At 35.5% G+C, this 14,619-nt stretch overlaps 1 protein-coding gene across 5 annotated transcripts in view; it reads right to left on the bottom strand.

The window, feature by feature from the left end:
* Nucleotides 1–2,003: 2,003 nt before the first annotated feature.
* The window catches only part of PDE10A (phosphodiesterase 10A), a 343,005-nt gene continuing 330,389 nt past the window's right edge, over nucleotides 2,004–14,619 (bottom strand). For all 5 annotated transcript variants that reach the window (XM_072331205.1, XM_072331204.1, XM_072331208.1 and 2 more), the window contains 3 exons: nucleotides 12,894–12,974; nucleotides 8,582–8,670; nucleotides 2,004–6,490 (listed from right to left, as the gene is read on the bottom strand). In XM_072331205.1, coding sequence (XP_072187306.1) covers nucleotides 6,373–6,490; nucleotides 8,582–8,670; nucleotides 12,894–12,974 — 288 coding nt within the window. In that variant the 3' untranslated portion in view covers nucleotides 2,004–6,372. The remainder of the gene's footprint in view (nucleotides 6,491–8,581; nucleotides 8,671–12,893; nucleotides 12,975–14,619) is intronic.

Here is a 14,619-nt window from a genome sequence, read left to right on the forward strand (position 1 = left end):
TTAGAAGCGTTCAAATAGCAAACGTTCAAATCTCTCACAGGATGCTTATTTTCCATGTAAAATGCTCACTGAAGTCTACAGTAAAGAACATCTTGCTTTTCTGGGACTGATGGTCCTGGGATTTACATATCCTGTAGTGTGGGACATACGAAGGCTACAACCAATGCCTCACTGAATAGAATAGCAACTACCTCTGAACATTGGGTCAGTTCCCTCTGATCCGTTTGTACCAATAAAGATAGCAACACACAAAAAAAAAATCATGGAAGATGGCTTTCAAAAAGGAATCATTCTGATTTTTGCATCCTATTGTGCAGGCACTCCAACAAAAAACAATACAAAAAAGATATTTATTCCTTAGAAACTTGAGTTCTGCGCAATGTGCAGTGAAGTAATCTCCAGCACGTGTTGATCAAGTGAAACCCATTGAAGTCACCTGCCAATACAATTGACCCAAACAAGCATAAGTACTTTACAGACCATTTGAACATTCACAGTGTAGCCTGATTCACAGCTCACTGGAACGACTAGTTTCTCCCCAGATATCCATAAGCTTCAGGTGGGGTTAATTTTTCATTTAAATATTTTTGCTATAATTACATGGGAATATATTCAGAGTTTGCTTTTATAAGTCTCCGATGATGTTTTCAATAACATATGACCAAAAAGTGTTAGAGAAAGCATACAGGCTGTACAGTGGCCATCGCTGGCAAAGCGCCATGCTCTGCTATAAGAGCCATCTGCGTAACAAGCAAAATATGAAAAAGCATCTGATTGATTGCCATCAGTTTGAGAACCTTGACCAGAAAGGAATTGAATTTAGCCCACAGTTTCTTGCCAACAGTACAGTACAGAAACAGGTGGAAAGGACCCAATTAATAGCTTTCACAGAAACATTCCTCCCGTAGTTCTTGTCCTCCAAAAGTATTCATAAGTTTAAACGTAAAAGAATAATCCCTAACAAATGCATTAAATCACTGTAGTTTCTGTTCCATCACAAGAGTGAGCCTTTCCAGCACATTACTCACAGCAGAGATCTGTGGAAGTGTTAGTCAAATAACCCAAACCAAGGAATATTTTGTTAAACTTGTTGTTGACAATAATGGGCAGTAGTTAAACAGTTACTCTGGAATCTTCTTACTGTCCAAGCTGTGCTCTCAATGTTCCAAGTTCCTTCAGTGGGGACAGAGACCAGGAACATTTAGAGTCTGTTCTGACACTAAGAGTGTGAGCTCAGGCTGGAGCCTCTATCCCAAGCGTGATGTCTGTCACTGAGAATCAAAGTGTCATATAGACTCCTGGAGACATAAGGCCACTTTGAGAGCTATACATGTTGAATGCTCTGTTTATTGAGCGTGAACTGTGCAAGACATTTTTGAAGAAAATGACTGTACCAGGCAGATAAACACATTAGATTCCTTTCCTTATTTTTGCACACCTATTTTAAAAGTATTTGCCACAGAATTTTTCACAACATTGTCCTCTGGTTCTTTGAACTTAGCTTGTATTTCAAGGTACTGCTGACTGTCAAAGCCCTGTATCCTGTACACTTGGGTGCAAGATTATTTTTTGTTAATTCAGCATCTCAGTCTGCATAACTCCCAAAAGGCAGCCAGTGATTCTTTATTAGCTACATGTTTGTTTGGCAGCAGCAAGGCAAGGATCTGTGTGAAAGTACATCAGCAGCAAGGCCTCCTCCTTTGCAGTAGGAGGGCAGATGGGAAAGTGAATCTCTTTGCGGCAAGGTGAACTCACAATACGTGATTATATATAAAAAACAATGGATTTCTATTGAGAAACATTTTATAAGCGCTAAACTGCAATTACAGGAAAAAAGCAGACACCGCCTTGTTAAATGACTCCAGTATGTTTTGATTGCAGTTTTCCTGTGGTTTACTCATGAGATACAAACACAAACGCATGCATACATGCACACACATACACGCACACACTTCCCATACCTCACTTCCATTCCCAATAATAGCCAAAATAAACATGAAAAATAATATTAAAAAAAACTCTGTATTCAGTAATATTCACACCAAAGAATATGTATAGATATATCCATTAAAATTATGAACATTTCTAAATATATCTTATGTATCATACATATATTTATATGTATAATTACATATCCACAGAAGTAGTCTTGCTGTGCTAAAGTCAGCAGTAAAAGCAAAAACAGGTTTCACAATAGGACACCCATATATGCATATGTACTGGCTGTTTGGTCTGTGAATTTATTTACAACTTAACTATATCATAATAAATGCTTACTGTTCTATTGTACAAACGTAATAGTAAAGGTTTAGGTTTGTTTTTAAATACAAAGACTGCAAATGAATACATGAAAAAAATTACACACCATGTACAGTATTTATAATTTATAAATGCAAAGTTAAGACCTCTTTAAATTATTGCACTTGCATATTTTTTGTTTTTCTTTTTTACAAAGATAGTTTATATGTATCATATATATATATATGTGTGTGTGTGTGTAAATATATATATATATAAAACAAATCTTTCAGCTCACTAAATGTATTAAAGTTGAATGTTAACTTGAAGTTCTTTCTTCTCCACGTAACAGCCCAACCTGAATTTTGAATATATATGAATCTACTCTACAAATCAGTTTGATCTACCCTAGAAAGCAGTCCATAGTTTTAGGTATTTTGACAGAGTATACACCCGTATTACAATCGAGCACAGTTTTTGGTCAGAAAGCAAAATAAGAGTTGTGATGTGCCTTTGCTGGATTGGGATATATAACCTAGTTTGAATGCGAACTTCCTTGTAATAGTGTGCAGAAAGTCTCTTCTGTGTTGAGAATGAAGAAACGGATTTGTACCACTTCACAGAACTGTTCCTGTGTCACAGTGTTAGAGGCAAATGCATTATTTAGAGAGAGTCATAATTGTTTTGAGCATTGGGCGATCTCTATTTTAATGTGAATGTTGCTATCTGCAGTCCCTACAATTTTAACACTACATGGCCTAAATGCAGTCATAGCATCACACTATTCCAAGTTTAAACACATGAAACAAGACTGCACCACATAAAAAGATGAATTCCACACTGCATGTCCCCTCCAACATAAATACACTTTAGCATATAGTCCCGCTAAAAACACTACTGCATTTCTCTAATGAAATAACTAAATTACGTACTATGTTACAAAATTTGTGGACTGAATATAACAACAATGTTTCTGTCATTGCACTAATAAAATATGCAACAGATCAGATGAATATCATGCTATGTCAACTATTTTTCCCACTTAGTGCATACCTTCCAGGCATTGTTTCACAGCAGATTAGAAATGCTCAGGTATGGCTTCAATTAGTCCTTTTACTTGTCCAGGACTTAGAAGCAAAAAACCAGTCCAAACCACTAATGAAAATAATGTTGTTCTGGGAGTACAGGGTCTAACACTTCTAGGGAAAAAACAAATAAAAAGCCCTGTTAGGTTTTTTTATTCATTCTTATTCATTTTATACATCATCGGGTTTTAGCAGGATCAAAATAGCTTCTGGAAGTTTAGTTTAATGAGGCAGATTTCTGAAGTCTGAACAATTAAATCTCAGTGTATTAAACCTCAAACAAAACTCAAATGTACTCAAGCTGTGAAATTTAAATGCAACTTTAAAGTTCTGATTTTTGTTGATTTTGGCTTTGGGAGTACTGATTTAGGGGTGTTTTTTTTCCACAACAAATTTGCATGTCTGAATCTACACTCTTTACATGCTAAGGCTGAATTTGCTTTGAAAACACAGGCCACTATGGCTGATTTTATTAGTTTAGCTGCTAACAAAAACAAGTTTTTTGTTACAATCACCAGGAAAGCCAACCACAATTACCGGAACCAAAGTTTTTAATTCTAAGAGACATTGTGCTATAACAAATGTGGTCTGGAGAGTTCTGTATTAGAAAAATCATCTGATTGACTTGAGACACTGGTAGTACAACTTATTGCCAATTTGATACATTTGTTAGGGATTTGTCTTCTGTATCAGTACTTACAAAATTCAACATGTAAAACACTGAATGATGCTGTGAAATATTTTGAATGTTAAGTGGCAGAACTAGCAAAATTGCCTTTACTGCTGACAATGACTAAAAGATGGATTAAGAACCCCTTAACACAGACACAGTGTGATTAGAACTATTTTTGCAAAGGTTGTAAGTTCAGCATTCAAAAACAGGCAGAATAACAGCAAATAGCTCGCAAAGAAAAAGTGTTCAGTTTAGTTGCTGGGGTGTCTGAATTTCGGAAAATCTTTTTGTTGTCACCATATATTTGGATGATTTCAATGTCAATTAGGAACCATTCTCCGTATCTCAAGTGCTTAGCAGGTGCTCGATTTCATTAAAGCAGAACTGCTAAGGAGTAAAGCAGAAGACAGCATGAGATACTACCCATTCTACATTGGTGTAATTGTTTCCTGCCTTTTTTATTACTCAATTTACTGTGGTTAACAATGAATTTCTGCACTTAGAATTGACTATACAACTGAAAAGAACTATGGGGCTGCTGCTAGGTAACCTGTGTCAAACAAATAATTTAATATTGATATTAATATTTCCAACCTCTGGGATATCTGCTTAATGCAAAGGCCTAGGTTCAGTTATACATTATGTGATTATGCATCACATACTGTACACATGTACATACACTGGTATGTGCTCGACCATAACAGAAGGCAAAACTCAAGAGTTCAAGTCACCCAAATGAAACTCTGAAGATGGCACGCTAATTAGAACGATACAGCTCAAAACACATGAGAGAATTTGTGTTCTGTCTTCATTACTACTATTATCAGTTACAGTTACGCAAAAGGATGTGTTATCACAGAATCACTACAAGAGTGTTTTGTCTGTGAAAAAGCATCTAATGCAGTAGGGGCTGTATGTGAAAAGTATACAAAGACCTACTGTGTGGATCAATACAAAGATTTTTTTTTTCATCATTTTCAAGAAAAAGATGAAGGCAAAATAAATGTTCTTTAAACATACTCTGTACAATTGCACTAAGTTCAAAAGAGTGGCATTAAATGTAAGGTCCTAAAGTCTGTGCATAAAATGTTAAGGCTGAAGCCTAACTGAAGCACAGAACTGTAAACACAGTATTTTAGAGTAGTTTTCTTCCGTCAGCTATTCTTTCGCTGAGAAAGGCAGTTCCAAGTCTTGACATTTTGCTGAACTAAGGGAAAAAAAAAGCAAATGAAAAAAGGGAAAAGTTTCCCCAATTTCACTCATCTTAGGATGGGGGAAAGAGCAGTAGGAGACATGCAGTGTTACTGTGCAACACAAAAGCTAGTCTATACAAAATCTTTTGATTTATTGTGATGGTACCACAGTTCCTCTTCTGAGGCTTGACTTTTCTGACAGGGCTTTTGTTTCCAGCAGATAGCATACTTCAGGTATGTTTCTAATACCTTTTGGAATACAACTCAGCAGGTAGCAATAAATATGTTGACTTTAGTTATCGGTAAGCTAGGCAAGGAAATCATTGCTGTCACATTTACATTTTAATCTGAGGCTTCTGTCACTATGGATATGAAAACTCCAACCAGAACTATGCCCATATACCTCTCCTTATTGGAGATAAACATCCAGAACTTCCAGTGTTTAAAGGGAGGAGTTATCTAGTTCTTCCAATGTTTGCTTTGTGGGTGACAGACAATTTGTATCATGACACTTAATGAAGTACTGTAAACCTTTAACCTGAATGTTGTTTCTCTTTTGTTTGCAGCAAGAGAATTCACCATAACCTAAGCATGAATTATAGTCTCCAAGGATTCTGCTGGAGTTCAAACTGATTACAAGTAGATCACACATAAACATTCACACTAGCAATAGGTATATTGTTCTATTTATAGCCAAGAACTCCCAAGTGACACTGGTGTTAAAGCCAGCCACAGTACAGTATAATAAAAGTACCATTGAAACCCTTACTAGAAAGATACAATTTAGAAGTACCCCCTAAGATTTTTGTCCCCCTTCAGTTTTAAATTAAGGCCTCAGCAATGTAGCCCATGAGATAAGGCCAGTCTTTATTTTCACAAGTTGTTAGTTCTCTTTTGATAGCTGATTCCAAAACATCTGGGTGTCATTTTTCACTGTGTTCATGTTGTGTCACTGGTGTAGATCAGAAGATTGGCTGCCAGAGTCATTTAGCTGAGGAAACGCCATGGGTGTTACCTTCATAGGCAGATTTACTTCTTAGTTAGCATTTTGTAGCTTTTCCTTTTCTTTTGTCAAAAAAAAGAAAATTAAAAACAAACAAACAAAAAAACAACAAACAAACAAACAAACAAAACCAACTCCCAAATGGATGCTTTTAGGGTTAAAGCAATCTGTTGCTGCTGTTCAGTCATCAGTCTTCACAGGAAGTGAATCTGAGGTTCCAGGAGCAATGGACTGGGAAGTAATCCATATAAAGGCTTCCTCACCTCTCGTTACTTTCTCCCATTGGTTGAGATTGTCCCTGGAGATACAAAAAAGTCAGAGAGGAAAACACTCTAAGTTGAATGAGATTTCTTCCTAGTTATATTCTCTGTTGTACTGCACTTCATGATGTAGCTTTATGAATAAAAGTGCTAGTGTGTCACCAAGCTTTTATCATTATATTCTTTCATCCTTTGTTTTAAGTTATCCCATTTTATAATCCTGTGCAGATAGCATACCTGTTGACCTATATATAAGCCTATGGCACAACTTCTTCAGAATGAGCACTGGAGCTAGAGGTTAGCACCTGTATCTATTACAATTTCATAGCTCTCCTGGCTGCAGAGGAAACCCAGCTGGACCCATGTCTGAAGCAGCAGTCTGGAGGTGCTAGAGGGATTGGAACTCTTGCCAGGAAACTTCCTTCACCAGAAACCACAGAAACACATTAAGTCTTCTGAAACTTCTGCACAGGGGCTGCCTGACAGCATGTAAGATGTTGCATACCAACATCATAACATTAATCTGCAATTACTAGGGTGGAGATATACCTATCAATCTACTACAGCAAAAGAATGCCTCTTCCTCAAGACAGATTTTGTTTTCATGGTCTCAGCCTGACCAACTCCCAAGTCCAGACTTCAGTTTGCAAGCAATAAAAAATACTGAGAAATTTAGCTGATAGAATTCTTATGACACAAAGGGATTATAGACACATAATGTTTCTTGGTGCACATTCGTATCACTACTGTGACTTGGAAGGCTATGTTAATGATAAATAACATAAACCATATTTTGCAACCTATGGACCAAATCTAGCATTCATTCTCATGATTTTTACGTCACAGATCTGCTGAAACAGTTGATAAAAACAGCAAATTATGAACTGGAAATACAACAAACAAACAAGAAGAGAAAATGTTGCATTTTCTGGCAGTGGGGGAAGAAAGGGTCTAAGAAAGTCTACCAAAGAAAGCTGGTGCCCTCTAGGGGAACACCTATATCATTTTCTGCAAGCACACATTAACCTGACCTTTGTTTGCTCCAAGGCCAACTGGAAGACACGAAACCAGCATCAATATAACACTGAAGCTCAATAAATACAATCAAATACTATGGATTAGAAAAACTAAACTGTCACTATTTCCAGGTCCCCTTCCCAAAACTGGTAAAGTAATGATGAGAAATTCAGCTAAACTACTTGTAAACTGTATCTATTCCAGCAACAAATCAGAAACCTGTAGACACATGGAAAACTATTTAAAAATATTTGGTTAAATTTAGAAGAAAAATCACTTTCCCTCATTCTCAAAAAAAAAATATATATATATATATATGTGTGTGTGTGTGTGTAGATAGATTGCTCCAAAAATAATGCCTCTTTTTTTTTCCCCCCCCACCATGGAAACTAGAAAAGCTATAAAGAGCACAAACACACTATTGGATAGAGAAAATTCTCAGCTACAAGAAAATGTTTTTTAACATATTCACTATGATTAATTATGCATTTTCACCAGAGAAGAGCCTGCGCCCTATGGTTGTAAAAATCTTCATGGTTGACAGTGCCTGCCTTGTCTTTCATGTCACTGTTGCATTCTACAACTATGTTCTTGATGATTGAAAGGTCAAGGCTACATTTTTCTTTCCTACATTTCACATCCCTATGCTCCAAGTTACTGATTATTCTACGTTGGGACACTATTTTTTCTCTGTATTCTAACAGAAATGTTCAGATACAAAATTAAATGACATGCAAAAACTACTTTTTTTTTCATGAAATAGAATTCTTGTTTTCTGCCTGTCTTACTTGTGAGTATCATGTTGAAATAAAAATGACAGAGTGAAATTGCTCTGAACCACATGAGACAGAGATACATAATCGCTGAACCTGTTTCCCTCTAAATGCTTTTAGCATCAAGCTCATTTTAATCAGCTGTGTCTGTAGATCTGTGTTGGACAGTCCCAGTCAGTAGTTATTGCCTCTGGGTTTCTACATAAATTACCATGAGAAATATATCCCCATTTAGCTGCACGCAAATTCCCAAATTAAAAGTGTGTATTTCCAGAAAAACTAGTTTGCTTTTTCTTTAACCAAGCTGCCTGCTATGCAAAACCTTACACATTTACTCACCTGCATGCTCGGAGTAGTGGCCCAGTTGGAGGAAAGATCTGTGCAAGTGTGGTGTAACATGGGATGGCTACAGCATTGTAGAATCCAATCTATGAAAAATAGCAATGAACAAAAATTAAATGTTGCCAAATTAAAACTCTGAAAGTAAACAGCCAACTAGAGCTACGACATTGAATGCTTACTTAATTACTGCTTATGTTAGGAATTCACACTTACACCTCTCACCTTAATATGCAAAGACATTAAAATGAAACACTAACAGTGAAGAGACTAATAATTACACAGTTGCTTTCTTGCCTCTCTCTAATGATTAAGATGCCTGTTTCGGATAGGATTTTCTGCAAGATCTTTTACTCTTGACTGATTTAACTGATATTTCTCAGGATCTATCTGGCTTTTTGGTGGCAGAAGTGACAGGAAGACATTTGTGTTATGAAAAAAAACCAAACATTTAAAAAGCAGAAAAGTTGCTCAGAATATCCAAAATACAATGAGTTCTGGATTTTTCTGATATCCTCTAGAGTATGTATTTCATAGCTCAGTTTACCTGACATGCTACAGCCTTTGCACCCTTGTAAAGTTCCTGTTTTCTTTTCATATATGCAGTGGAGTGATATACTTTTACCAATATCATAGAAACTTACTCAGAGAATGAGCCAATGATATATAATTAATGTAGGCTTACCATCCTATGACTGCTACCTTACTGCAATTGATTTATCATGCAAAGTGGGTATTTTTAGAAATACTATTCATAAAATCAAGGACGACAGCTAAAATTCACTGTAACACCTTTCATTTACTCTCATGACAGTCACTATAGTCCACGTTCATGTTCCATGTTCCCTTTCTTAGGGAGAGAGTTTGCAAATGCTTGATAGCGATATATGACATGCTGTACTGCAACCAAAATATCTGATTAAAAAATATATCTCTATGTAGTAGTCTAAGCATTGGTTCTTTTTCAGAAATCAAAGTAAGTCTTGCCTTTATTGTCCTTACCTCCATCAATAGGAAAATTCCTCCCATACTGTTACATAAACAAGTCCACTTTTGTACTTTAAAAAAATACATTTTTCTGACCTAAGAATCTATGTCAGATTTAAAGTAATTACAGTGTAACTGATGGAAAGAAACTGCATTAGGCCAGAAGGCAAGGCTTGTCAGTTCATCAGCAGTCATAGTCAAGTCTGTTCATCTTAAAAGAAGCAGTTTTCTGCTTTGCATACTGCATTTCTTTCATCCTATGTGTTTCAGGTGTTTTTTTTTCATCTGAGTTTTTTTTTGGTTGTTGGTTTGCTGAGGGAGCTAGTTATATTTTACTGGAAAATAGCAGATTGCTCCATATCTGACAAAAAATATGAGTGGGATGATAGGTACAGTCACACTGTAGACTTCTTAAAGAGAAGTGTGCTGCTACTGCAAAATGTGAACGACTTCAAGATAGGTAAATAAATTTACAGTACGTTCCAGATAATCTTCTTTATGGAGCTCCAGTATTTGAAACAAAGCATCTTTTTTCGAAGCCTTGAAAGATCTTTAAGGTTAAAATGTACCTCAACGAAAGAGAAAAGGAAAACAAAACAAACAAACAACAACAACAACTAACTGGTTTGGATTCTGAATAAAGATCAGCTAACTAAAAATGCTCATTTGCAGCAGTTTAAATTTCTGACAAGAGTAAACTCACACAAATCCCTTTGGTAAAAGGCTTGGGTTATCTTAATAAATAACTCCAGACTGAGTTTTACATTGCCTGTGGCTAGACAGAAAGCCTCCATTTCACTCAGGTACAAATGATCTATTGAAGTCACCATGGGAGAGGCAGCGTACATATATCCTAAGATGTATAACAAAGAAGAACTAGGAAATATCTTTTGCTTCTGAAACAAACTGCTATTGCCTCTTCCACTACGCATACTAAATATATTTATAGCTTTGACAGATGGATTTTTAATGTTCACACTGAAGCACTTAAACAATGAAATCACTCCTAATATTTTAATCCTTGCATAAAAGTAAACTTCTAATTTTCAATCTAAATAAGTAAATTTCTGAGCTAAGTTTTGAATGGCTCGAGTCTTTTAAGTTGCTGCATAGTTTTGACTTTTCTATTCCCCTCAAAGATTTCAAAACTCTGTGGCTGTGAAGATGAGTGACATTCACGAGTCCAGTAGAAGCCAAAGAAGAAAATACACTTTGAATGTGCAGTCTTGGTATGACCACAAACACTGCTTAATTCTCAAGGGAAGAGTAGAAAAGGAGGGTGATGGGAGACTGACTGATCCAACTACCCAAGCGAGACAAAATGCCAACTACAACTATTTTCATCAAAGATAAGTATTTGAGGCATAATTATTTTTTCAGAGATTGCATGTTTATACAAATCCTCTTTTCTTAAACATAACTGTCATTTAAATAAGGTGTTAATGCTTTAATTAAAATCCACATAAAAATACAGGATTCTAAACTCATTAGTACTTTCTGTTGGAGCCTAAGGAAATGGATGATAATGCTTCATTAAATTCTTCTGCCTCTACAGGAACATAGGCATGGTTACTTTCACTGTACTATCTATGTTCTAAATCTCACATTTTGCTGTAACACTGTTGTGAGACACAGAAGCTACAGCTACACTCTCAAATTGGTTTTCAACCTTTTTTTGAGGGGGGATGTTAAAATTTTACTGTTATACTATAAAGAAGTACACATCAGAACACAGAGTAGAAGAACCTACAAAGACAGTTCTTGCAACAATACTCATCGTGTCTTAAAGAGAAAAAAAAAAAAAAAAAAAAAAAAAAAAAAAGCTTTTTTCTTAGATCTGTACTTTCACCTTACTAGCAATTCTTTAATAAATGCTAAGAAGCATGAATTGTAAAACTGTATACTTTCCAAGATGTTCAAAGATAACAAATACAGTGTGTGGAAAAATAAACCAACTACAGAAAAATGATTCTCTTCTTATTGGGCTTATACACATGAATTTAAATAATTACTGCCAATTTCTTATTACAGTAAGGGTAATAGATTTATGCTAAAATATGATTGAACATACAGAGTTATGTTTCAGAATAAAAATTTTTCCATAATCTTGCTTATCAAATAATTAATCTAGAGCAATTTTCAATTTAGAGGACTGAATAATGAAGAACCATAGATGTGTGAGTGCCTCTGTCCTGCTACAGGGCCAAGCTGTTTTTCATTTGAGTACTTAAAGAACTTTACTAACATTGTTTTGATTATTTCTTAAAGCTTTCCAAAATAATGATCTTTCACCCAGTGTCTTCGGAAGGCCACAGAGCTATCAAAGGTAGCAGAACACAATCACCAATGTCTGAATTTGGTTGTGGACCACAAACCTCTTGTATTAATGACATATTGCCACATAACTGATGCCCACGTAACCACTTGGACAGACATTAAAAATACTTAAGAAAAAACCTTCACATCCTGACCCATTTCATCTTTTGCTATTGATTTATCTTGAAGACAGTCTTTAATCCATGTGCCATTCATTAATGCCAGTGAACACCTGAACTTATTTGCACATTAAAATGGCATGATATATTAGATATGCCATATGACCACATGCCAGAAGAGTGACATTTGTCTTTTCAAATCTGTGGTCAGTATTGAAAGTCCTGTAACTTGTCATAAATTTAGTCTTTTGGTTTTCTGACACTTCTTAAAACTTTGATGTACTTATGAGGCTCCTTAGTATTTTTTTTTACCTCCTTTTACCAACTTTGCCAGATAGGGAAGGACGCAGTGTATCCAAAAGTTACTTAAGTTTTCATATATACAATTTTGCCAGAGGCCTGCTACCTATTCACAGAGCCTTTGTTAAGAGGAATGAAAGAATGGCAAAGTAAGAATGGAAAGTAAAAAGACAACAAGGTGTAAATAGCTGCACTGGAAATTACAAGAACAAAAAGAACACTAATAATCAGGAGAAAAACTTCAATTATTCTTTCTGAAACTGCGTGATCATTTCCACGTCAGAAATATTGATTGTATCATGTCTAAATCATTCCTTAAGCCTTATTATTATAAAGGAAGTACAGTTATGTTGTATAGTGACTTCAGACAGAAAGAAAAAACATTCTGTCATTTCAATAATGTCTCTGAAAACAAATTTTCTGCTGCCACTTAAGAAAACCCATAACATTCTGTTTTGCATACAGAGCACAGAATTTAGCAAACCACATACCCTGGCATAAAATGCAACATTTGTTAATATATAAAAAGTTTTTCCAATACTTCTTTTAACACTATAAAACAAGTATAATTTTACAGAGAGAGTTCATACTTGACCCTGAGGGACTTCATCTTTCTTGTCTCTGTCCATCATAGGAATGGGTTGAATACCTGTTTTTTTCATTTCATCACCCTGGAGAAGAGATTTGGAAAACAAAATTTTAGAGTACTAAGATCAGAATTACTTCCCATGTCCTACTGCATGTGGATCTGAAAATCCAGAAATTAAAATAATGCAAGGTACCAGAGTAACACAATCTCAGAAAAACACTTAAGGTGAAAATCTATTTTTTTGACTCAATGTACTCATATTTTCCTTCTTTGCAAAGGCCTATCCATAAAAAAGGAGCAGTTGGAAGGAAAAAAAACACAACCTGTCGACTCACAGATAGTATCGCCTTTGAAAACGTTACCTGTTTGAAGCACTCCAATACAATTACCAGCAGAACACTACTCACCTATCCAAGGAAAAGCTGATTGAGGAAGATGAATTTATAATGTACCCTCTTTGTCAACAAAACAAATTTCTATGACCAAAGATGAGGAGCATATTTTGATAAAATTGCATGCCAAACAGCCTTCTTAAGTACCTTAATGCATCTAAGTGCATAAGAAGGACACTCTGAGAACAGCAACAACCCAAAGACCAGATCTTTGTGAAAAAGAAAACTACATCTTTTTATCTCATTCATTACCAATAATCAAGGTCAGCTCTGAGGAAGAAATAAAAATAAAAATGAAGAAAGTTCAGAATTATATTCATTATTTGATTTTGAAAGAAAAAGGTATCTGAAAACCATAGAATTGCTTAGATTTGGAAGGAACTCTTAGGACCACCCAGTCCATTCAGTTTACCGGTCTAGGTCACTGACAGCAAGTTTTGCAGGACTTTCCATTTGGATTTTGGATATTTCCAATAATGAAGGTACCACAACTACTCCAGAGAACCACTGTCAGTGGCTGACAATCCGTGTAGCAAAAAAAAAAAAAAAAAAAAAACAACAAAAAAACCAAAAACAAACAAACAAAAAAAAACCACCAAAAACAAAGCATCTTCTTTTGTTTAGTTGTAACACAAATACTAGGAGTACAAGTTTTCCTGCATTAAATACGTGTAAACACATATATGAAATGATGCTAGACAAAGGAAGCTATAAAAATACTGCCTGTATCTTCACAGTTATGAATATGATCAGAAAGGATTTTAGAGAAACCCTGCTTTTGTGTGTGTGTGTGTGTGTGATACTTGCAGAACAGCTACAGAAATAGAATGACTTATAATACGTTACTTAGAAAACACTGAAGAAAGATTAGTAACTGCCCAGTGGCTCACATCTCACAAAAAAAATAAAAATAAAAATAAAATAAAAATCAGGGCAGACATGATCTATTAGTAAGAAATTCATTACTGTGAGGGTGCTGAGACACTGGAACAGGTTGCCCAAAGAGGCTGAGGATGTCGCCTTCCTGAAAGCATTCAAGGCCAGGCTGGATGGGGCTTTGAGCAGCCTGATATAAAAGGGAGATACCCCTGCCTATAGCACGGGGGTTAGAACTAGATCACCTTAAAGGTCCTTTCCAACCCAAACCATTCTTTGATTCTATGATATGGTCCTACGTGACATCCTGATATACTGTGAATCTTTGATTCTAGGAAAAAAGTAATTCAAAAATTTCTAATCTAAATTTGATCCATGAATCTGTAATATAAAATGCACTTTTAGTAACTCATCTTAGGCTAAGAGAATAGCTTTACATTTGGACAGGCTCAGCTATGT

Source organism: Excalfactoria chinensis, chromosome 3 (assembly GCF_039878825.1).
Source record: "Excalfactoria chinensis isolate bCotChi1 chromosome 3, bCotChi1.hap2, whole genome shotgun sequence".
Lineage (NCBI taxonomy): Eukaryota > Metazoa > Chordata > Aves > Galliformes > Phasianidae > Excalfactoria > Excalfactoria chinensis.